General features: G+C 44.6%; 2 protein-coding genes across 2 annotated transcripts; both read left to right on the top strand.

Annotated features, from left to right (window-relative positions):
* Positions 1–3,558: 3,558 nt before the first annotated feature.
* Positions 3,559–13,588, top strand: mreg (melanoregulin). Its single transcript, XM_028818455.2, has 5 exons — positions 3,559–4,039; positions 11,670–11,829; positions 12,081–12,171; positions 12,254–12,417; positions 13,203–13,588. The coding sequence occupies exons 1-5, from the start codon at positions 3,843–3,845 to the stop codon at positions 13,428–13,430; spliced, it is 840 nt and encodes a 279-aa protein (XP_028674288.1). The 5' UTR covers positions 3,559–3,842; the 3' UTR covers positions 13,431–13,588.
* Positions 13,589–15,254: 1,666 nt separating this feature from the next.
* On the top strand, positions 15,255–19,096 carry tcap (titin-cap (telethonin)). The gene is made up of 2 exons (XM_028819354.2): positions 15,255–15,471; positions 18,008–19,096. Exons 1-2 carry the CDS (start codon positions 15,314–15,316, stop codon positions 18,375–18,377), a joined length of 528 nt encoding a protein of 175 aa, XP_028675187.1. The 5' UTR covers positions 15,255–15,313; the 3' UTR covers positions 18,378–19,096.
* Positions 19,097–23,456: the final 4,360 nt, after the last annotated feature.

The following is a 23,456-nucleotide window of genomic DNA, read 5'->3' as shown; positions in this document are numbered from 1 at the left end:
CAACGCATTGCCACGGCAAACTACGCTGATTGAGATCTTAATGCAGCCGTACAATGGAGAGAAAAAAAATTATAACAGTTTTGTAAGTTCTTAACATTTAAAATTGAAATGGCCCAAGGTCAAAAACTATCAGCAAATCTTTTTGTTTTACTTTTAATGCTTTTGTCCCTCCTGCCAGAGGGCAGTAGTGTGAACAGTGAGTGGCCAAGATGGGAAGAGTCTTTAATGATTTTTATGGCTCTGTGGAGAAATTGGCCACTGGAGATACCATCCAGGAAGGGCACAGAGCAGCCAATGATTTTCTCTGCCGTGGATATAACCCTCTGCAGAGTTTTCCTGTCTGTTGTTGGACATCCAGCATACCGTGTTGCAATGCATTTTGCTAAAACACTCTTGATGGTTGAGCTGTAGAAAGTCAACAGCAGCTTCTTTTTATTTCCACTTTCCAGAGATGTCTCGGACAATGCAGTCGCTGCTGGGACTTTTTGACTACCACCAGAGTGTTTGGGCGGGGTGGTGGCTCTGAGGTAGGGATCTGCACTGGTAATCTGAAGGTTGCCGGTTTCAATCCCGTAAATGACTCTACTCCATTGGCCCCTTGAGCAAGGCCCTTAACCTGCAATTGCTTCATCCTTGGTATGATGTTAATCTGCATCCAGCCTGCAGGGAAAAACTTGGGGGTTGGTCGCAGAATTGACACTCCAGCCACCATAAAAATACTCGCATTGTTCCACTCCATCTGAACTGGTATGGTGCTGAGGTATCACCCGCTGCATGGCTGAACTCGGGTCCTAATCTGAGGATGCCGAGTTGGTTTGTCATGTGGTGGGTGCGGCAATGCGCTGTATCAGTTTTGTGGGTGCACCTCGTCCCAGTATACTGACTCGTTATGACCGGTTAGGAGACCTACTACTGTGGAAGATGCTGATAGCGTTGCCAGAATTAAGTGTACAGAGCACAGAGAATTGGGCACTCTTCTCAATGGCGTTCAAGTTCAGCTATCACCGTGTGTGCTGGCCTTTTAACTGTTCAAATTTACTGCATGCTTTGTTTTTAATGCAATCCATCTCTCAATGGTGTGATGCTGTATTGGCTTGAATTGTCCTCCCTAGCACTATTAACCAATTACAGGTCTAAATAACCCCCCCCCCCCCCTTTTTTTTTTTTTTGGAGAGGTAAAAAAAAAAAAAGCAACCTTAAAAGAGTTTTTAATGTTTATTTCCATGCAAGTAGGGTGTTGTAATTTCAGAAAGGTCCATGGCAACCCAAGTCCTCTTCAACATCTGTTGTTGTTATTATTATTTTTTTATTATTATTACCACGCTTATATTAACTTCACCTGTTTGTTGTCTGGTACAAATCTTCCATCCATCCATCCATTTTCCAACCCGCTGAATCCGAACACAGGGTCACGGGGGTCTGCTGGAGCCAATCCCAGACAACACAGGGCACAAGGCAGGAACCAATCCTGGGCAGGGTGCCAACCCACCGCAGGACACACACAAACACACCCACACACCAGGGCCAATTTAGAATCACCAATCCACCTAACCTGCATGTCTTTGGACTGTGGGAGGAAACCGGAGCGCCCGGAGGAAACCCACGCAGACACGGGGAGAACATGCAAACTCCACGCAGGGAGGACCCGGGAAGCGAACCCAGGTCCACAGATCTCCCAACTGCGAGGCAGCAGCGCTACCCACTTCGCCACCGTGCCGCCCGGTACAAATCTTGTAAATCGATATTTAACCTTCTTCCTATTGTCCAAATGACTTGAAATTTTGCACACTTACTCACTTCCGATGACAATAAATGAATCAATAATAAGTTTCACTAATTGATTGATTAATCCATGTTAAGAAATGAAATTTTTGTATGAAGAATAGTTAAAGATTTCACCAATAGATGGCGCTAGTAACGGATAGACCTATTAAAGGAAGTGTTAAAATATTGATTACAAAATTATACTAAAACAAACCCAAGACTAAAAAGTTGAAAATAATATATATATAAAATATAAAAGTACTTTTTAAAAACCATGCTTATATGAAGTCAATAAGTGTACTAAAAAGTAAATAAGTCTCTCATACATCACTCGTAACATAAAAGCATGGGCACTTTTCATCAATCAACATTCAAAAAACACTTCTTATAATCTTAGCAAAAGTGCCCACCTTTTTTTTTATGAGTGATGTATGAGAGACTTATTTTTTTACTTTTTAGTACACTTAATGACTTCATATAAGCGTGGTTTTTAAAAAGTACTTTTTTATATACTACATATTATTTATGACTATAGGATAACTAAGGCGGATGTCTTGACGTCCCCTGCTTTGACGGCTTGTGCTGTTTTTTTAGATCCTCTTTCTGGAGATCCCAGTCGATGAGGATACCAGGTGTGCTGGTAGCTTCAATGACAAGTTAGATATTGTGGAAGGGGTGCTATGAGAACTTCTCCATGGTATGCATTTTGGCTTTGTCCTGAGGGAATGGAGACCTCTGTCGTAATAGAATGAGAATGCCTCTATTTCTAGTTGCAGGTACCATGGTGAAGATCTACTGTATGTAAAATTTACATGTTGGCTTTGATTTTCATCGGGTGCAGTATTTCCCACCCACTACCTAAAGACAGGCATGTTTGGTTGACCAAATGCAGAGCTGGTTCCCATCTCACAACCAAGTGCTGCCTGACGCAGCTTTACCTCTGCACAACCTTGTCCAGAAAATGGATGTTCCGGCAACTGCACTAGATGATGCAGCAGAGCGTCCTAATAGACCCCTGTACACAGGGCTGACCCCTACACATCCTAAATATACAAATAACTTGTAGAGAATGGTGTCGGCTGTCACCTTTTTAGAAATGCATCAAGCTATGTCCTTTGCCTTCTTTTCCAGCAGCTCCCACTGTACAAATGTGCATGAAGGATTTATGACTGTCCCCTAAGGAAAAGCCACACTGTTCATAGTTGTGATTGCCCCTTGTCCTAACATTCTGTACCATTATTACAGACCACATCGGCTTATAATTTGCCACTCAAGATGGAATAGGTTGATGAGATCGCTAGAATGTGCTTCATATTGTTCACACCTCAGGAATGTTTGCTTACTTCAGTTGGACAGAACAGCCCGGACTGCCTCAGTAGTGATTATTCCATCTCTTCCCCTGATAATTCCCTGTGAAACGCTGCTCCTCGGAGAATGCTGCATGTTGTCAGGACCCTCATGGCCCAGGTGACACTTCCAGGCAGTCCCAGAGTTGTTAAGCTTGGAAGGACTCCTTGTTTACAGAGCGGAATGGTGTTTATGGCGTCACAGATGGTGAGCGGGGTCATCTGTGGACACCGTACATACAGTACAGAGGACCTGTGCCTTAACAGGAAGATTTATTGTCCGGCCCTGCTTTTGCACTTTGGCCGACGGCAGTTGTTTTCAGCGTGTATGACACACAAGTCGCCATTGTGCTTTCAGTGGGAATCTGCCACAAGGCTCTTTCTTGATACAATCCAGCATTCAACAGAGGTCCCCCCGGGCTACATTCGGGCTAAGAGTTGGCCCACGTGCTCTTGAGTCATCGCTTTCTGTGGCTAGGTGGATGTGGCATCCGTGGCCTTCCCTGCCATCCCCACAAAGGGCAGGGCTTCCTCAAGTCGGTGAACTCGGGTCGTCAGAAGTAGGGGGACTTTGCCTGGACCTGTGGTCTGGCACTCTGCGAGGGTCTTCTACCTGCACAGTTCCATGGGGGATGCCTTCCATTTAGCCTGCAGCCATTAATCCTCAGCACAGTTGCACTGTGGATTTGAGTCTCATGAAATGGCTGCAGGCAATGGCAAACAAGACTTCACATGACGGGCCGGCACGCCAGAACATTTTATCTTCACTGCAGCCGCCATTCAAGTGGCAGGATATCTGCTTTTAAACACCTAAACTTGAGCTCCGAGTTGAACCCGGTCAGTGGAATGGGGGCAGGCCTCGTTGCCTTTCCTTACTGCTGTTCTTGCTGTGAAGGTGCAGATGACGAGGAGAAGAAGCCGATTCTCAGGTAATGAACGCCGTCTGTGAAAACAGAGGACAGGACAACTGGGAGAGTTTGGGGTTTGTTATGTAAAGGGGAGACCTTCAGGTGGGGTGCAGAAACTCGTCTTCTGACACAACAGGAGTCTTCAGTCATTGCTCTTGGAGGGCCACAGTGGCTACAGGTTTTTGTTCCAACCAGAGTCCTAGTTGTCAATGAAAATGGCATTTAACTATATGGCTTGTTGGTGCCTTCATTCATCCAAGACAAATGTTATCTACAGTGTGTAGCAAGGATCCTCACTCATGGTCCTGGTGGACCGCAGTGGCTGCAGATTTTCACTTCAACCATTTTCTTCATTTGAACCCGTTCGTTTGCTGCTAAAATGATTTGTTTTTGTGGGCTTCATTTTAGTTAACTTGTTACGATTTGTAAACCCCAATTGCCTGTTTTACTTTTAATGAGCTGATTTTAGGTTTTGATTAATTCCTGTTTTCTCAATAATAATAATAATAATAACAAAATGCAAATAACCAAGAAAGCAGCAGCTCTCCAGCTCACTGGGTTCCATTTTCAATGGTCAATATGCATCCTGAAGTATCTCCATCCATCCATTTTCCAACCCGCTGAATCCGAACACAGGGTCACGGGGGTCTGCTGGAGCCAATCCCAGCCAACACAGGGCACAAGGCAGGAACCAATCCCGGGCAGGGTGCCAACCCACCGCAGGACACACACAAACACACCCACGCACCAAGCACACACTAGGGCCAATTTAGAATCGCCAATCCACCTAACCTGCATGTCTTTGGACTGTGGGAGGAAACCCACGCAGACACGGGGAGAACATGCAAACTCCACGCAGGGAGGACCCGGGAAGCGAACCCAGGTCCCCAGATCTCCCAACTGCGAGGCAGCAGCGCTACCCACTGCGTCCTGAAGTATCTGTGTTAATAAAATATTTAGAAATGCATGAGAGAAAAGGGAAGGGCCGTGAAGTGCACATCTGTACTGCTGCACAACATTTAAAAATAATTTTCTCAGAAAAGGAAACTCTACAATGTAATTAAAATTAATCTTGGATGAATGAAAGAATTAACAAGCAATACACACTCACCGGCCACTTTATTAGGTACACGTGTTCAACTGTTTGTTAATGCAAAAAATGAATCGGCCAATCACATGGCAGCAACTCAACGCATTTCGGCAAGTAGACATCGTCACGGCAACTTGCTGAAGTTCAAACCAAGCATCAGAATGGCGAAGAAAGGTGACTGAAGTGACTTAGAATGTGGCATGGATGTTGGTGCCAGATGGGCTGGTCTGAGTATTTCAGAAACTGCTGATCATCTGGGATTTTCACGCCCACCCTCTCTAAGAGTTACAGAGAATGGTCTGAAAAAGAGAAAATATCAGTGAGCGTCAGTTCTCTGGCTGAATACGCCTTATTGATTCCAGAGGTCAGAGGAGAATGGCCAGACTGGGTCAAGCTGATAGAAAGGCAGCAGTAACTCAAACAACCACTCGTTACAACCAAGGTATGCAGAAGAGCATCTCTGAGCGCACAACACGTCAAACCTTAAAGCAGGTGGGCTACAGCAGCAGGAGACCACACCGGGTGGCACTCCTGTCAGCTGAGAAGAGGCAACTGAGACTACAAAACCGCACAGGCTCAGCAAAATTAGACAACAGAAGGTTGAAAAAAAAATGTTACCTGGTCTGATGAGTCTCAATTTCTGCTGTGACATTCAGGTGGTTTAGTCAGAATTTGTCATCAACAACATGATAACCTTGTATCAATGGTTCAGGCTGTGGTGATGGTGTAATGGCTTTGGGCATATTTTCTTGGCACCATTTGGGCCCCTTAGTACCAATTGAGCATCGTTTAAATGCCACAGCCTACTTGAGTATTGTTGCTGACCATGTCCATCACTTTATGACCACAGTGTACTCATCTTCTGATGGCTACTAACCCACTACGTCACAAAGCTCAGATCAACTCAGACTGATTTCTTGAACATGACGATGGGTTCACTGCACTCAAATGGCCTCCACAGTCACCAGATCTCTATCCAATGGAGCACCTTTGGTGGAACGGGAGATTTGCATCATGGATGTGCAGCAACAGTGTGATGCTGTAATGTCAATATCAACCAAAATGCCTGAGGAACATCTCCTGCACCTTGTTGAATCTATGCAATGAAAAATTACGACATTTCTGAAGACAAAAGGGGTCCAACCCAGTAATAGCAAGGTATACCTAATAAAGTGGCCGGTGTGTGCAGTGAAAGGCCAGGTTTTATTATCTACTAGGCCTGTTTCTAATTAAAAAACTAGTTGGCACAAAAGCCTGCAGCCCTCTAGGACCATGAGTGAAGACCCCTGTTCTACCATAGCAGACACTCCTCAAAGGTGGCGGCACACAAGCACCTGAGAAGCAAGAGCTTACATAGCATATCATGTTTATAGTGGACAGGCGACCTACTCAGTCACTTGATTGCTACACAACCAGTTCTATTATTTTTACCGTATTATTAGTCTGATATTTGTTGGGGCATCTTGGATTTCTGCTAGGAAGTGCCCTCTGCCAGTAAACAAAAATGGGCATGCACACCAAAAAAATGAGTGATATTGTCCCTTAAAATGGACACATAAATTAGACAAGGGGCCCTGCAAACAGAAGTGAAGTTCTGAATTGAAGACCCTTACTTCTCCCCCTCATTTAGCTCATGCTCCAAGGAGATCATTTCTGGGCCAGGTGGTGCAGGTTTGCGACTGACCACCAGCAGTTACCACAGTGCAAGTCTTCAAACTAAGATGCTTCCGTGTTTGAGACCCCAGCAATTCACTTGGCAACGAGGATGAGATTTGGGTGGAGTGGAGTGGAGTGTAGTGGTGACGCTGTCAGAGAAGGTGGGGGCTGAGACACACAGAGACAGATCAGCTGATGTCACCATAAAGTGTTCAGAGTCCCAATACACAAACCATTTGTCGGAATCCGTAACAAAACAGTAAATCTAAGCAAAAAGTTCAATACTCACAGAAACTTCACAATAAACGAAATGATCTCCTGCTGCTGAGCCTTCTCAACTGAATGAAATAGCCAAAGGGGGGGTTTTGGGAGTGGTGACGTCAGGGTGGCACCACCTCCTGGGGCTCCTCCCACAAGCAGCAAGGATCGAAGATACATTTAAAATGACAGTACATGTTAATAGACATAATGGAAAATATGATAGACAGATATGAAAGGCACTATATAATAGATACAGTCATATGGAAAAGTTTGGGAACCCCTCTTAATTATTTGGATTTTTGTTTATCATTGGCTGAGCTTTCAAAGTAACAACTTCCTTTTAATATTTGACATGCCTTATGGAAACAGTAGTATTTCAGCAGTGACATTAAGTTTATTGGATTAACAGAAAATATACAATATGCATCATAACAAAATTAGACAGGTGTATACATTTGGGCACCCCAAAAGAGATATGATATCAATATTTAGTTGAGCCTCCTTTTGCAAATCTAACAGCCTCTAGACACCTCCTATAGCCTTTGATGAGTGTCTGGATTCTGGATGGAGGTATTTTTGGCCATTCTTCATACAAAATCTCTCCAGTTCAGTTAAATTTGATGACTGCTGAGCATGGACAGCCTGCTTCAAATCATCCCATAGGTTTTCGATGAAATTCAAGTCAGGGGACTGTGACAGCCATTCCAGAGCATTGTACTTCTCCCTCTGCATGAATGCCTTTGTAGATTTCGAACTATGTTTGGGTCATTGTCTTGTTGGAATATCCAACCCCTGCGTAACTTCAAGTTTGTGACTGATGCTTGAACGTTATCCTGAGGAATTTGTTGATATTGGGTTGAATTCATCAGACCCTGGACTTTAACAAGGGCCCCAGTCCCTGAACTAGCAACAGAGCCCCACAGCATGATGGAACCTCCACCAAATTTGACAGTAGGTAGCAGGTGTTTTTCTTGGAATGCGGTGTTCTTCTGCCATGCAAAGCGCTTTTTGTTATGACCAAATAACTCAATTTTTGTCTCATCAGTCCAAAGCACTTCATTCCAAAATGAATCTGGTTTGTCTAAATGAGCATTTGCATACAACAAGTGACTCTGTTTGTGGCGTGAGTGCAGAAAGGGCTTCTTTCTCATCACCCTGCCATACAGATGTTCTTTGTGGAAATCGCGCTGAATTATAGAACGATGTACAGATACACCATCTGCAGCAAGATGTTCTTGCAGGTCTTTGGAGGTGATCTGTGGGTTGTCTGTAACCATTCTCACAATCCTGCGCATATGCCGCTCCTGTATTTTTCTTGGCCTGCCAGACCTGCTGGGTTTAACAGCAACTGTGCCTGTGGCCTTCCATTTCCTGATTCCATTCCATCCATCCATCTTCCAACCCGCTGAATCCGAACACAGGGTCACGGGGGTCTGCTGGAGCCAATCCCAGCCAACACAGGGCACAAGGCAGGAACCAATCCCGGGCAGGGCGCCAACCCACCACAGGACACACACAAACACGCCCACACACCAAGCTCACACTAGTTGAAACTGACAGTTTAAACCTCCATGATAGCTTTTTGTAGCCTTCCCCTAAACCATGAGACTGAACAATCTGTTTTCAGATCTTCTGAGAGTTGCTTTGAGGATCCCATGCTGTCACTCTTCAGAGGAGAGTCAAAGGGAAGCACAACTTACAATTGACCACCTTACATACCTTTATATCTCATGATTGGACACACCTGTCTATGAAGTTCAAGGCTTAACAAGCTCATCCAACCAATTTGGTGTTGCAAGTAATCAGCATTGAGCTGACAGGCATTCAAATCAGCAAAATTACAAGGGGACCCACATTTTTTCACATTTGATTTAATTTCATACAACTAAATACTGCTTCACTAAAAATGTTTGTTTGGAAAACACCCCAGTACTCAGATGTTCCTAGGAAATGAAAGACATATCACTGTTATCTTTTTTGTTGAAAGTAGAGTCAATTATTATACAGGCTGAGAGGGGGGGTCCCAAACTTAGATAGATAGATAGATAGATAGATAGATAGATAGATAGATAGATAGATAGATATGAAAGGCACTGTATAATAAAGAGATAGATCGATAAAAAAGCTACAAAAATAATCATAAAATATATAAACACACATTAATATATAATAGCTGTGGCCACATTTTCGCTGCTGATGCCACTTCACACCACTCACTTGGCGTCAAAGGCAAAACCATCTCCTCTCACTTTGTCCAACTCCAAGAACCACTCCAAGCCAGAAACCTTCCTGAGATGGACAGCACACACGTGCCATGGCCACTGAATGTAGGCGGAGGAGCAGGTCTCATAAGTTATGCTCTTTAAGTGCTCGATCATCTCCCTCACACACGCATTCACTCTCTGCGCAGTTGCTCAGGAAGGTTTGTAGGTTTTCTTGCATGTGCTGCTCCCACACCATTTCAATGAGATTCATATCAGGGCTTTGACTAGGCCAGTCCATAACCCTCCATTATCTCCTGTTGAGCCATTCCTTGGTAGACTTGCTGGTGTGCTTCAGATCACTTTGAAAGGTCTATTTCTGATTCAACTTCAACTTTCAGATAAATGGCCTCACATTTTCCTCAAGTTTACTTTGATGTGATAAAGAATTCAGAGTTGACTTGATGACTGCAAGCTGCTTGAGCACCTGAAGCAACAAAGCAACCCCCAAATCAGAACATCTCCACTACGCCGGGGCAGATCTACAATAAAACTTATGAAGCCTAAGCAACGGCAAGAAATTCCTTGTCAGACATCGTAGGCATCCACAACCTTCTTTCCAGGGACCTCAGATAACTCTTTTGATCATGATGACACCACACCTTTCAATAGCAAAGAGAACACCAGACCCTCAATATCTGTGGCTTAAATAAGGCAGGGCCCACCTAAGGAGGTTCTAATCATTGGCACCTCATCTGGAACACCTGATTCTAATTTAATGGATCTGAGGTGGTGATAAATGTATGGGGTGCACTTACTTTTTCTTAAGTCGAGTTTTCATTTTTACTTTTTCATGTACGAAGTATAGGGAAAGTATTGTAATCGTCTAAAAATTCAGCCTGAAAAATTCAACGTTTTAGAACTCCCTGACTCTGATTTACTTTCTCGTAGGGAAAGTATTGTAATCGTCCAAAAATTTGATTTCAGAATCTCGATGTTTTAGACCTCCCAGAGTCCAAAAATACCATTTTTGGAATTATGCGTGTGTCTGTCTGTGTGTATGTAAACACGATAACTTGAGGACGCTTTCACTTAGGTCAACCAAATTTTGCGTACAAGTATTAGGTACAAAACGTAGATTTCTATCAACGTTTGAGCTATTTCCGCTAATCAGAAGCGGTACTTTACCTTTTTATTCATGCTGCTGCAGAGTCCGATTTATTCAACTTTATTTTTATAGTAATTGTTCTAAATATTATTAATTTGATTTGATTTGTTGTTGATGGTTCTTTAATGTACATCTCAACTTTTGATCAGGCCCATTTGGGTGATTTCACTTATCATTGTACGCACACACAATTATGTGATAATAAATTGCTTCACCTTTGCACACTCCCTAATTAAAAGGAAAGCTTTCCACATGATTACGTATACCATATATACTCGCGTATAAGTTGGGTCTTGAACCCCAAAAAAACAATCATAAAATATATATACGCCCGTTCAAAAATACGACACTTAAATTTTTTTTTTTTTTACATCTTCTCACCTCCTCAGATCTCTCACCAGTTTCTCAGACACATCCAATTTTGTTGCAGCAGCGCAGTTACCAATTTCTTTCGACACTTCAACGACTTTTAATTTCAAACCAGGTTCATATTTTCTTCTGACCGAACGCTCCATCATAGATAAAGGATGCTCTTATGATAAAGGTGTATGAGGGTGTGAGATACAAAAAACACAAAACAGTGCAAACGTCGCTTCAGAATAGTTCGGGTATTACCGTGTGGTCACACAGGCACAATACATAGATAAACAAGGCCTTGTGCCCCATAGTTGCTCTCTCTGGTGGGCATTAGCATATCGTAATCTCTTGGACCGATAGCGTGAGTTTTACACATTCGACTTATATGATTATTTTAAAATACCGGAAATTAAACGGTAAAATCAAGCCCCGAGCGAGAACTTAAACACGAGTATATACGTTATTTTCCAAACAATGGCCAATATTTCACAAATTCTGCCAGGGTATGTAAACTTATGAGCACGAACTATATGTTGAAAAAATCAATTATTACCATGTGGGGTACTTACTTTTTGTAGATTGTACAGTTTAACGATCAAAATAGACAATATAGAGAAACACAATTGAAAAATGACAACTGTCATTTTCAGATGGATCACACAATAACCTGATAACATGACCGTCCCACATCGGTGTTTCCAGAAAGCTCCATGGCCTCGAAGTGTTCTGGTGTGATGGTTGAAAATGAATTTCAGTGTCGATCAAAGGCAACCTCGAAATAAAAAAACGACGTGCTTTCAAATGTATCTGTGACAGCGAGGACTAAGCCTGAGACTTGCTGCCAACATGGCCTACCGACAACTATGTGTTCTCCATGGTCTCACACCCACTCTGTTTTCTTCTTCTGTTTTACCACAGTGAGACCCTGCTGTACTTTGACCGCACAGCAAAGCGTCGGCGTGCCGAAGAGACCAACCTCTGGAGTGAGCCTTTGGATAAATCTCACATGGAGCGAGATGACGACCGTGAACTCTTTAACCTGCTGCATCGGCGGGCCAAGACCAAGCGGGGTTCTGAGGTCCGTGCCCTTGACTCCTCATGTGGTGCCTTAGCCCGACCGGCAGCTGGGTGGGGAGGAGGTGCCTTTGATGAATTCAATGTCTTATTTTGGGTGCTGATGCCATGTGAAAGCTGTCAGGCTACAGAGAATTGGAGAGCTGCCACACAGCCCTGAGATGCAGGCGCGTCAAGCTTTAAGGACAGCTGGGACAGGCCACTGAACCCTGTCAGCACGTTTTCATGTTTGTCCCTTTGTCTGTTTCTCTCCAGGGTTACCGACGGCTCAGCTTCGACATCCATGCCTTGAGACAGATGAGGCGCGACGTCCTAGGCAGGTGGAAGATGATCCTTGAGAGTCTGGGCAAGTAGGGCTTTGAATAAGGGGTGGGGAGGGGTTAAAGTAACACGGTGTAACCACCATCTCCGTCCCTCCCTCTGGGCAGGCTTCCAGGCAGAGGCGGACTCACTCCTGACCGTCTCCTCCAATGCGTCCTACTCTAGTCTGCGCCATCCCACCAATGCACGGGCCTTTCTGCACACACTGCACCAGGAGACCAGCATCTTTGACACCAAGGATGCACCTCCAGAGAGATACCTGTTTGTTCTGGTCAGTATCAATGAGATTCTACTGATGACCCCCCGAAGTCTCTGCACCTGTGTGTCCAGCCCTGCCAACCCCTAAGCCAGTGTGACTGCTCCAACTGAACCCCAAGTCTGTTCGTCTAAGCCTGCTGAACCTTAACCTTAACCCCATGTGTCCTGCTCTGCTTGAATATGTAAGACCTCTTGATCTATGTGTCCATATCTAATTAACTGCATCACTTACTCAATATAGGAACATTAACCAGTCATCTGATTTTGTTTCACAATATTAATGAGCCTACACTCTGTGGGGCCACCTCCCTTCTGACCCCTGTCTCTAAACACTAGAACCATCAAAACGTATCTGACCGAGATATTGAGACAGCGTACCTGTTAGCTAACAAAATGGGCTTGATGGACCGAATGGTCTCCTCGTGTTTGTCAAATTTCTTATGTTCTATGTTCTAAAGCCCTTGTGTTAGTGTGACCACAATGGCCAAGCCTTTCCCCTGTTCGTCCTTCCTCCCTCACCCCTTTCTTTGTTTCCTCCATTGATGTGTGCGTCCTGGCCTTCTGACCATGATAAAAGCCATCCGATTGCTCTCCAGAACTGTTGATTCCTCACTAGATACGTCCAGACCCTGCTAACCCTAACCCCTGCTAACTGTGTGTGTCCGGGCCTCTCTTACCATATGTCCACTCTACCATTCCAGCATGTGCTCCTTATGCCATTTCTCTTCCCTTCCTTGTCCATCAGGTCCATTCTCACCCATGTCAGAATTATTCACCTTCTGCTCCCTGACCTTTCAGGATCGTCTAATCATTCTTGATGTGGCAGAAGATTTTGTCAACAAGGCCAAACGCTATTACCCTATGGAGGAGGAGGAGGAGGCGGCGCTGGCAGACAGGGAAGTGGACGCTGAAAGCAGTGCACCCATCCTAATGGAGCAGATGCTGACACCGACGTCCGTCGAGGACACAGAGGAGCTGGCAGCAGAGCTTGATGAAGACGTGTTCATGTCCAAATCTCTGGAGTGATGGGCACACCGGACAGGCAATAGAACTGACGCCCATCTTATCCTGGCTTTAGCACCACAGCAACTTCTTGGGGGATTTTATAATGTGGGTATGAGGTGGGGCGGAGTAAGCCAACAATAAACGCTTTGCACTCTGGCAGATTTGTTCTTTTTTTTTTAATGTATACCCGCCATGCCCCCAAAGCAACAGCTCAGCCTCTGCAGGGAAAACCACAGGCTCCATTACATCTCATAAGCGCTTATAATAACTTGGGTAAGCCATCCAGTAAAGATGTGACTCATACTGGAGGCCACCCAGTAAGGCTTAGATGTGGGAGGTTGGGGGTGGGCCCTGACACTGGCAGAGGGAGGCAGGCTTACTCAAGCAAGTGCAGACTCCATTAATATTTCAGCTGCAGCAGCTGTGTGCCCTCAGACATTTACCGATTAGCCCGACTCGTCCATCAGCAGACCCTTAATGTGCCTCTCCAGATGGAGTGGGGTCAAAGCACGGTGGTGGGCTCTGTCGCCACACAATCAGAAAGCAGCAAGTGGACAATGGATGGCCTTCCCTTTCCAGTCTGCTTTGAGGTTCTGCATTTCTGTACATGTAAAAGTGACACAATGGCGCCTAGCTGGGCATCCTCAGAGTGTTTAGCATGCAAGGTCATGCGTGTTTGGGGCGAGTGAAATGACTTCCTGTTCTAATCTTTGGGGAGATCCAGTAAGAGGAGTGACATGACTAACTCTTAGTTAGCAGTCAATGAGGTGACATGACACCAAGCTTTAGTCATTTGGAGACACTTTTGTTCCAGTCAGTGGTGTGGCTCACCTTCTATATTTAAGTCAGTGGGATGACACGACACATTTTTGCTGAGGTGACAGAACTTTACATTCCAGTTAGTAAGGTGGCTCTGGAATGACATGGCACCCTGTTACTAAGGTGACATAACACCCAGTTTTAGACACTGAGGGACACGTTTTCCAGTTAATGGAGTAGCTAACCTCCTATGAAGAAGTTTTATTTTTTTTTGATACATCACAGCTAGTGCCACTTGTTGAGGTGAAGTGACACCAAATTTTAGTCACTTGGGGACAACAGTGTCGCAGTCAATGGCATGGCACACCTCCTTTGATTAAGTCAGTGGAAGTGACATTGCAATGGAGTAGCTCACCTCATTGGGGTGTAATGACAACTTGTTTCTGTTCCCTGCTCTAATCCATGGGGTGGTACCCTCAGTTGTCGTCACTGGGAATTCTGATGGTCCAGTCAGTAGAGTGGCTGCCCTCGTGCGGAGCAGTAAGTCAGCTGCCAGGACACTCTGTTCCAGTTACTTCTTTTCCTGCTGGTGTTATTAAGATGAAACAAACCTCTATTTCAGGAAGTGAGGTGACCTTACACCCTGTGCCCATTGCTGGTGTGATACGTCTCCCTCTTGCAACTAATGGGGTTGAACCACACTGATTTGTTGTCACTGGGAGACACCTGTGGTCCAGTTAGAGTAGCTCAGCTACTGTGAAGCAGTCACTGGGGTGATGTGTTACTCTGTTCCAGTTAATTAAGGGAGACAATTCCTCAGTTTTAGTCACTCCTGGTACACGCAACACCTTCTTTCAGTCACTGGGGTGACTCATCACCCATGTAGCCAATCCTGGGGTGATATGACACCCTGCTCCAGCTACTAGAGTAACCCTGCTCTCTGTTCCAGTCAGTGGGGTGGCACAGCTCTTGTGTTCTCGCCTATTCTTGGGTCTCAAATGTCAGTGACTCCTTAGTGGGGATTTAGAGAATTACAACACCGGCTCAAAATAGAAGCAGCTGCCGATTATAAAAAGCTGCATGAAGCAGTGCCAGGGAAAGACAGAGCCTAAACTGAAGCAGGCACATCACTAACGGACAAAAGCATGGCCAAGATGTTTGGACGATCGGTGGTCACTAAGCGTGCTGGCAGGGTGACCTCTGCTGAGCTGGGGTGCGCGGTGTCTGAACTGAACCCCAGCATGAAGGAGAGCTACTCCATGGAGTGGCAGGACATGGTACTCAGCACCCGACCTGAAGACAGGTGAGACCTAAGAACATAAAGAGTGTGACCCAAGGGAGTGTAGCAAATGAGCGTGAGAAAAAAAATAAAATGGAGTGATTGAGAAAGAGGGTAAAATAAAAGAGTGAGACTACAAACAGAATTACAGAGAGCGTGAGATAAAGCAAAAGACACACAGACTGGTAAAACAGAGAGATAGAGAGTATTTCAAGGAAAGTGAGACCATGGGAGAGAAACAAAAGAGTGACACAGAGTGGGGATGGAGAGAAACTATTCTGAATTTCTGTTTTCTTACTCATCTGTTGATTTCTTTCATTTTCAATGTCATCTTCCACTCTTATCCTAAGGACTGACATGAAACAGAATGTAGCATAGGAGTGTACTTTGACTGAGAACAGGGAAACAGGAAGAATTAACGGTAGGGAAAGACCAATGCGAGAGTGAGAGGAAGACGTACAAAAGAGTGAGTCAGAGTGATATGTAAGAAAGTTTGAAAAGAAGTGAGTCCAAGTGGGGTTAAGGCATTTAGCGTGACAACAGAAAGTGACAGAAAGAACTGACATGAGAGTGAGGAAGTGTGAAAGATAGGAGGCCCCGCCAAACACTTATAAAGAGTGAGAAACAAATGAGAATACAAGAAGGGGTGTCAGAGTAAAAACAGAGAAAGAAAGGGCAATAAAGAAAGAAGGGATAATACATAAAATACAAAAGGGATGCAGGGTTATTACAGATAATACAAACAAAAATGGGAGAGTGAACCAAGAAGTGACCTCAGGACAAATGTGTGAAGTCTCATTTTAACACTCTGTCCCACTCTTCAGTTATTCTGTCTTTTTATCTTTTTATCCTTCTCACTCTGAGACTGTCTACCATATGTTTAAAAATCAAAAGAAGGTTATTTTCTATTTCAGTTTTCGTAAGGTAGAAATAATCTTTAGCTGTGCACCCTTCACTTTTTTTGTAGCCCTGCACCCTCCACGTCTCATCTCATCTCTTTTTTCTCTTCTCTGTTCTCATTCTGATATCACCCAAGATGGTGATGTAGTGCATCACTCTTCTGACAGTCTCTAGCTTCTTGTCTCACTCTGATACCTTTATCTCGTTCTTTTTTATTCTTCAGTAATTCTGTCTTCCTTGTTTTTTACTTTTCTGATATTTTCTCACACTCTGTCTCACTCTTCTGTTACTCTTTCTTTCACTTTCTTACTCTTCTGTTAATTTCTCTTATTTTCTTTTTTATCTCTGCTCCCACTGTGATACCTCTCATCTTCCATTATCTCACTCTTTCACTTCTTTCTTCTCCTGCTCTCACTCTGATAGTGTTATTTTCTCTCACTTTTTTCTTTTATCTTCCTTTGCTCTCCAGCTAACACTCTATGTTTCACTTTTCTGTTATTCTTTCTTTCTCCTTTCATTTTCCTCCTGTTAGTTTCTATCACTCTGCCTCACTGTGCTTTTTATTTGGCTGTACTTTTCAGTATATTTCCTTCCATCTTGAATTGTCTCCCTCTTCTGGAAGTCTAACATTGTTTGTTTCCCTCTAACACTTTCTTTCTTTCTTTCTTTCTTTATTCTCCTCTTATTGTCTTACTTTGCTTTTTTTCTACCTCTTCTGTCACTGTAATACCTTCTATCTCACTCTATCTCTCTATTCTATTTTCTTACTGCCTACATAGTTTTTTTCACTCTCTTTTTCCTTCTCTTGTCTCACTCCAAGACCTTTCATCTAACACTGTCCCACTCTTCTGGTAGTCTGTTGTATCTTGTCTCACTCTAATACCTTCCATCTAACTCACTCTGTCTCACTCTCCTGTTATTCTCTCTTAATATTTTCGTACTCCTTTCTTAGTTTCTCTGATAAATTCCATCTTGCATTGTCTTACTCTTCTAGTAGTCTCTGTTTTCTTGACCTACTCTAATATTTTCTGCCTCACTCTGTCTCACTCTTTCTTCTTACTCCTCTCTTAGTTAATTTCACTGCTGTTTTTTTCTCCGTTCTCACTCTGATGCCTTCCATTCTTTTCTGTCTCACTCTTTTGATGGTGTCTTTGTCTTGTCTCACTTTGTCTCACTCTTCTGTTATCCTTTCTTGTTCTTTTATTACTTCCTTCTTTGGTTCTCTCACTGCTGTTTTTTTCTCTATTCCCACTCTGATTCCTTCTATCTTGCTCTGTCTCACTCTTTTCACAGTCTCTAGTTTCTTGTCTCACTCTAATACCTTCTTTCTACCTCACTCTGTCTCACTCTTCTGTTATCTTTTCTTTCTCTTTTTATACTCCCCTCTTAGTTTCTTTTACTCTGTTTTTTCTTTCCCTGCTCTCACTCTCGCTCTTTCTGTCTCACTCTTCTGTTAGTTTAGTCTCATAATAGCTGATTAGCATAGTACATATGACTGCTTAATGAAACACAAACTGAACAAAGTGACCTCCAAGGGCTGATCCCATACTGGGGCTTTGCCTCTGCCATTTTCACACAGACACCATTAAATGTTAGTGCAGGATGTCCAGTTGACAGTCCAAGTGCCCTGACTCACTCTTTGTCTCTCGTTGCCTTTCAGGTGCTCAGTGAAGCAGATGGACACTTCCCGCCGTGAGAGCTTCCAACGACAGTACGAGGTCGGCTGCCTGCTCCAGAGGTCACCCACTGGAGTGCTCAGACTGGGGACTGCCGGGAATGTGTGTGAATACCAGCTTCCCTACCGCAACGTCCTACCCATGCCACTCTTCAAGCCCTCCGATTTGGGTGCCAAACGCCATGAGCCTGAGGTGGTCCTCATTCCGGTCATTGATGGTGCTTGTCCAGATAAGAGAGCCATGAGCGACATTACCAGAGACCTGCCACCTGTGACTCAGCCGGCCAGAATGGACTTCACCAAGATGCCACGCTCCCTGGGTAGATCAATGTCACAGGAGGCCCAGAGAGGGTGAAAGGGGCTTCCTGGCCCAGGAAAAGAACTCCTGCTACCTTGTTGGTGGGTTTGGATGTTTAGGGGTGAGGTATGGGGGTCTCTATTTAAATTTATGTATAGTTAGGCTGCGTTCTGTCTGCAGGGTAAAGGTGGCCCATTTGCTCCTTATGCTTGGGGCTGCCAAGCCCTGCCCAGTTTAGCCTTGTTTGATTATGAAAACAAGCTCCATTGCAGTATCTGTGTTCCTGAGGTGGGACGCCATCAGTCCCCCTGAGAGCTGCAAAAAGGACGGACGGCATTTGGTGTTGGCTGTGAGGTGGAAGGGCTCCCAGCCAAGATAAACAACAGCTGCAAGCCTGTGGCATTGACACTTGGTGTCCCCAAGGAGCCACACGCCTGCACTGGCAGGGTGGCATCTCGTTCTAGTGGATAAAAATATGCAGAGCCCCACTCGCTTGGCTTATCTGTTCATTGGCTGGCCAGCTGGAATGCATGGAGCGGGGCTCGGTTGATTAGTCTGTATATGGTGGTCAGGGGTGAGAAGATAGAGATGAAGATGAGGATGAGGGGGATTTGAATTGGGGCTCCGAGCTGCTGAATGGGATGCGAGCGAGCCTCTAAGGGTGGAAGTGGACATGGAGCGGATGGCTGAGAACTGAAGGACATTTGCTGTATGCTGTGCCTATTTGATGTGTGCCTTTGTAGACATCTTAATAAAGTTGTCCCTCACTCCTCTAACCTGTGCAGAGCCTCATGTATGGAAAGCACCTACAGCCTCGCAACATTGCTGGCATCAGCTGGCAGTGGCCGCGTGACGGGCGGTTAATGATGGCAGATTAAACATGTCATTCCGCACTAGAGGCTCAATGGAAAAATGAAAGCAGCCTGCCAAGGCAGCGGAAGGGGGCACGGGCAGGCGGGCTTGTGTCTCCTGTCTCCAGGGAAGTATCATTAGACCTGTTTACCAAGCAAAGGCCAACGTGACACAAAAATACATTGCGTCCAAGGAGACTGTCAAGTTCACCCACTGGCAAGACAAGCACATGCCAACAGCGCATTGCATGCAAGCAGAGTCACCCACAGGCTCAGAGGTTATCAGCCACTTTAACTGGCCCATCAGCAGTGCAGACCCCTCCCTACCCAGTCCCCCTTAGACTGTTTATGCCAAAATATTCGCTAGGTGACTCCTGTTTGTATTGTCTGTTATATATTACCAGGCTGCTTGTGGCCCAACATAAAATCTCACTTGACTGTTAGTCTCAGCCAATATAGTGCCTTTCACAGACACTTCTTATAATAACTAGCACTCAAAACAAGATGGAAACAGTAGGGGGGGAGAGGAGAACTGCTCCTAGCAAAAGGACCAACTCAATTGGAAATGATTAATAAATCAACAGATCAATCAGCAGGAGCTCAACTCCATATAGAACAAATCATTTCATTTACTTCTTCTGCATTTTTGGACGGAGATGTTTCTGAGTAGAAGATCAGGGCACAATCCGGTATGTTTATTTAAACACTTGTTCAAGGATCCCGTCAGCTGTCTGAATAAATATCTGGAAAGCAGGAGCAGCTTCACTTACTACAACTTTCTCTCCCAGCCTTCCTCTTTTTCTCTTGATATCCATTGATTGCTCTTATGTTTGTCTTTATCGTCTATCCGTTCATCATAGGGCACACTCACCAAACAAGAGTGTGGGAGAACAACGCACAAGGATACAGACAGACAGAGAATGATCAGGCTAGGAACTGAACCCAGATCCCAGGAGTTGTGAGGCAGAACCCTTACACCTCTGTGCTTATCTGTTGCTTGAATTTCTTAACTGCTGCTTTGGCTGGGTGGCACGGTGGCGCAGTGGTAGCGCTGCTGCCTCGCAGTACAGTGACCCGGGTTCGCTTCCCGGGGTTCTCCCTGCCTGGAGTTTGCATGTTCTCCCCGTGTCTGCATGGGTTTCCTCCCACAGTCCAAAGACATGCAGGTTAGGTGCATTGGCGATCCTAAATTATCCCTAGTGTGTGTGTGTGTTTGTGTGTGTCCTGCGGTGGGATGGCCTGCCTGGGATTTGTTCCTGCCTTGCGCCCTGTGTTGGCTGGGATTGGCTCCAGCAGACCCCCGTGACCCTGACTGACTGACTGTATGCATAGTGAATTTTACAGCAGCATAATGATATCCAGCATCCCAGAAATGGACAAACCTCTCCATAGTGTTCAAGGCACCACACAGGTACATTACAGAACAGTGACGCTGATAGTGTGACCAAAGCAGCTCGATCAGGGTCACACAGTCACACAGTCACATGCTAAGGGTGCTGCAGCTCACCCTATCGGCTGGTGAGTTCCCTTTTAAGAGCATTTGCTGAAAAAAAGCTAAAGGCTTGAATATCAGCCAATCACAAGTCTCCATTGCTGCCCATAACCTCATCACACATAAGGAGTGAAAACAAAAGGCACAGCAAAGGGTCTGAATTCTCATATGAATGAGAGATTTCAGTTTTTAATGTTTAATACGGGTGGCACAGTGGGTAGTGCTGCTGCCTCACAGTAAGGAGACCCGGATTCGCTTCCCAGGTCCTCCCTGCGTGGAGTTTGCATGTTCTCCCCGTGTCTGCGTGGGTTTCCTCCCACAGTCCAAAGACATGCAGGTTAGGTGCATTGGTGATACTAAATTGTCCCGGTGTGTGTTTGCCCTGCGGTGGGCTGGCTCCCTGCCCGGGATTTGTTCCTGCTTTGCACCTTGTGTTGGCTGGGATTGGCTCCAGCAGACCCCCGTGACGCTGTGTTAGGATATAGTGGGTTGGAAAATGGATGGATGGATTATAGACCTTCAATATAGACATTTTTTTAAGTGTCTAAATGCAAGTCCAATGATAAGGTCAGTGGGCTGAGGTGGACAGAATCATTAAAAAAAAAGCTCCTGTTAAAGAACAAAATTTGTAGGGGTTCAAGGCCAAAAGACCACCTAGGACCCACTGGTCATTCTATGTAATATAAATGTTCGTAAGAAGTTCTTTATTTATTGTTTTAGGCTTCATCTTAGAAGATTTGACACAGTGGGTCTTATGGCAGGTTGGAGTATTCGCTTTCAGTCAAACATCACAGACGGCTACACAGGACTTTGTTCAGGTGGTGGTGGTGGTGCAGAAAAACTGGAAAAGAAAACAGAAAACATAAAGATCAACAAAAAGTGCTTGGTGTGTGTGTGTGTGTGTGTGTGTGCCCTGCGGTGGGCTGGCGCTCTGCCCGGGGTTTGTTTCCTGCCTTGCGCCCTGTGTTGGCTGGGATTGGCTCCAGCAGACCCCCCCATGACCCTGTAGTTGGGATATAGCGGGTTGGGTAATGGATGGATGGATGTTTAATACATTTGTAAATCTTTCTGAAAACATGTTTTCACTTTCTCATTATGGGTTGTATGTGTAGACTGATGGGGGTGCAAACATGGCAACTTTATCCATTTAAAATTAAATCTACAATATAAAGTGTGCAGAAAGTGAAATGGTCTGAATGAATATGGCTTGAATTCACAGTATGTCAGGAGCACCTGTTCCTTCAAATATCTTCTCACGTCTCCATTTTACGCTTTACAGTCCAAACCCTCAACCACAAGGCCACAGTGTCTGCCAAAGGGATCTGAAGGCCAAATGTCTCAATATAAAATGACATCTGCTGGACTGACTGTCCGCTTGCTGGAAGCACATCAGCATGGCTGACCACCAGAATGTGCGTCAAAACAACAAAAATAGAAGAAAAATGGTTTTAACAACCTCCCGAAAAATGAAAAGCAAACTCTGCTTACAGTGAGCAAAAAAAAAGAAAAAAAAAGACACAAAACCAATAAAAATGAAAGAAATGTGCAAATGGGGCAAAAAAAAAACGACATAGAAAGGGTTCAGAGTACACGAAAAAAAGCTCAAAAACAGCAAAGCGATTCCTGGAATAAGGGAAAAGGGCTGAAATATGCGTTAAGAGCAGAATGTGCCTCCAAGAGAAAACGAAAAAAGGAGAAAACCGAAAAAAGCCAAAAATGTTACAAGCAGCAAAAAAAGGCTGAAAAGTTTCAAGTGTCCAGAACTGGCTGTGCAGACTAGAAAAACAGAAAGGGTGCCAAAGCTGAACGGGCTCAAAAAGACAAAACTGGAAAGGGTGGCACAGAGGACAGCACTGCTACCTCAAACTGGGAGAGACTGGGAGTGGGGGCTTCAGAGGTCTGGCCCACCCAAATCATCATGAGATATTATTCTGCATCTGCTTAAATAATTAGATGTTGTGGTCAATGTTGAGTGAATGCTGAAAGCCATTTTGAAAAGAGCTCGTGATGTCCCGCTGTTGGTGTTACTAAACCGATGGTCTGTGCACCTTCTCCTGTATTTTGGACCCTGAAGCTAAATCCATCTATATAATCTGTGTAACTCCAAGGAACTTTGATCTATCATCGATTAATCAAGCTGCTCAAAAGTCCATGGTGACCCCCTCCTGCTGAAAGCTGCTTGAAACCGAAACTCCAAGAGGGACCCCAACAACACCCACCCCCAATTGGACCTTTGCTCTATTGTCAATTAATCGAGCTGCTTTAAACTCCAAAGGGACCCCAAACCCATGCTCCCAAGACCTTCGATTGATCGGCAATGAATTGAAATACTGGCCCACCCAATTAATTCCAGCCTCATTCACTTTGCACTTTCTTGCTTTGTCTGTGTTGGCTCTCCTCCAGGCTGGTTACCATATGTATAGAACTTTCTTTATTTTCCCTCGCGTGGTTATTTTTTCTCCTCACTTTTAAAAGCAGAGGTGCCAATAAAAAGATCATCAATAAAAAGACAGAAGAGTAGACTAGTGTAGTACATGTACATATCTGGCCAACACCTTTATCCAAAGCAACTTAAAACGTGTGAGATATACAGGAGGTCCTCGGGTTACGACACAGTTCCGTTCCTACAACAGTGATGTAACCCGAATTTTGGTGTACGTCGGAAACACACCCTACCCTAATTCACTTACCTATCCTAACACATTTGCAAAATCATAATCTAGAACATAATAACACAACTAAGCCACAGAAAAAGGAAAAGGACATAAATATACTGTACTGTACACTGTACTG

The sequence above is a fragment of the Erpetoichthys calabaricus genome, chromosome 14 (genome assembly GCF_900747795.2).
Source record: "Erpetoichthys calabaricus chromosome 14, fErpCal1.3, whole genome shotgun sequence".
In the NCBI taxonomy this organism is placed as follows: domain Eukaryota; kingdom Metazoa; phylum Chordata; class Cladistia; order Polypteriformes; family Polypteridae; genus Erpetoichthys; species Erpetoichthys calabaricus.
The sequence above is the reverse complement of the archived record's forward strand: the minus strand, read 5'-3'. Positions and strand labels throughout refer to the sequence as shown.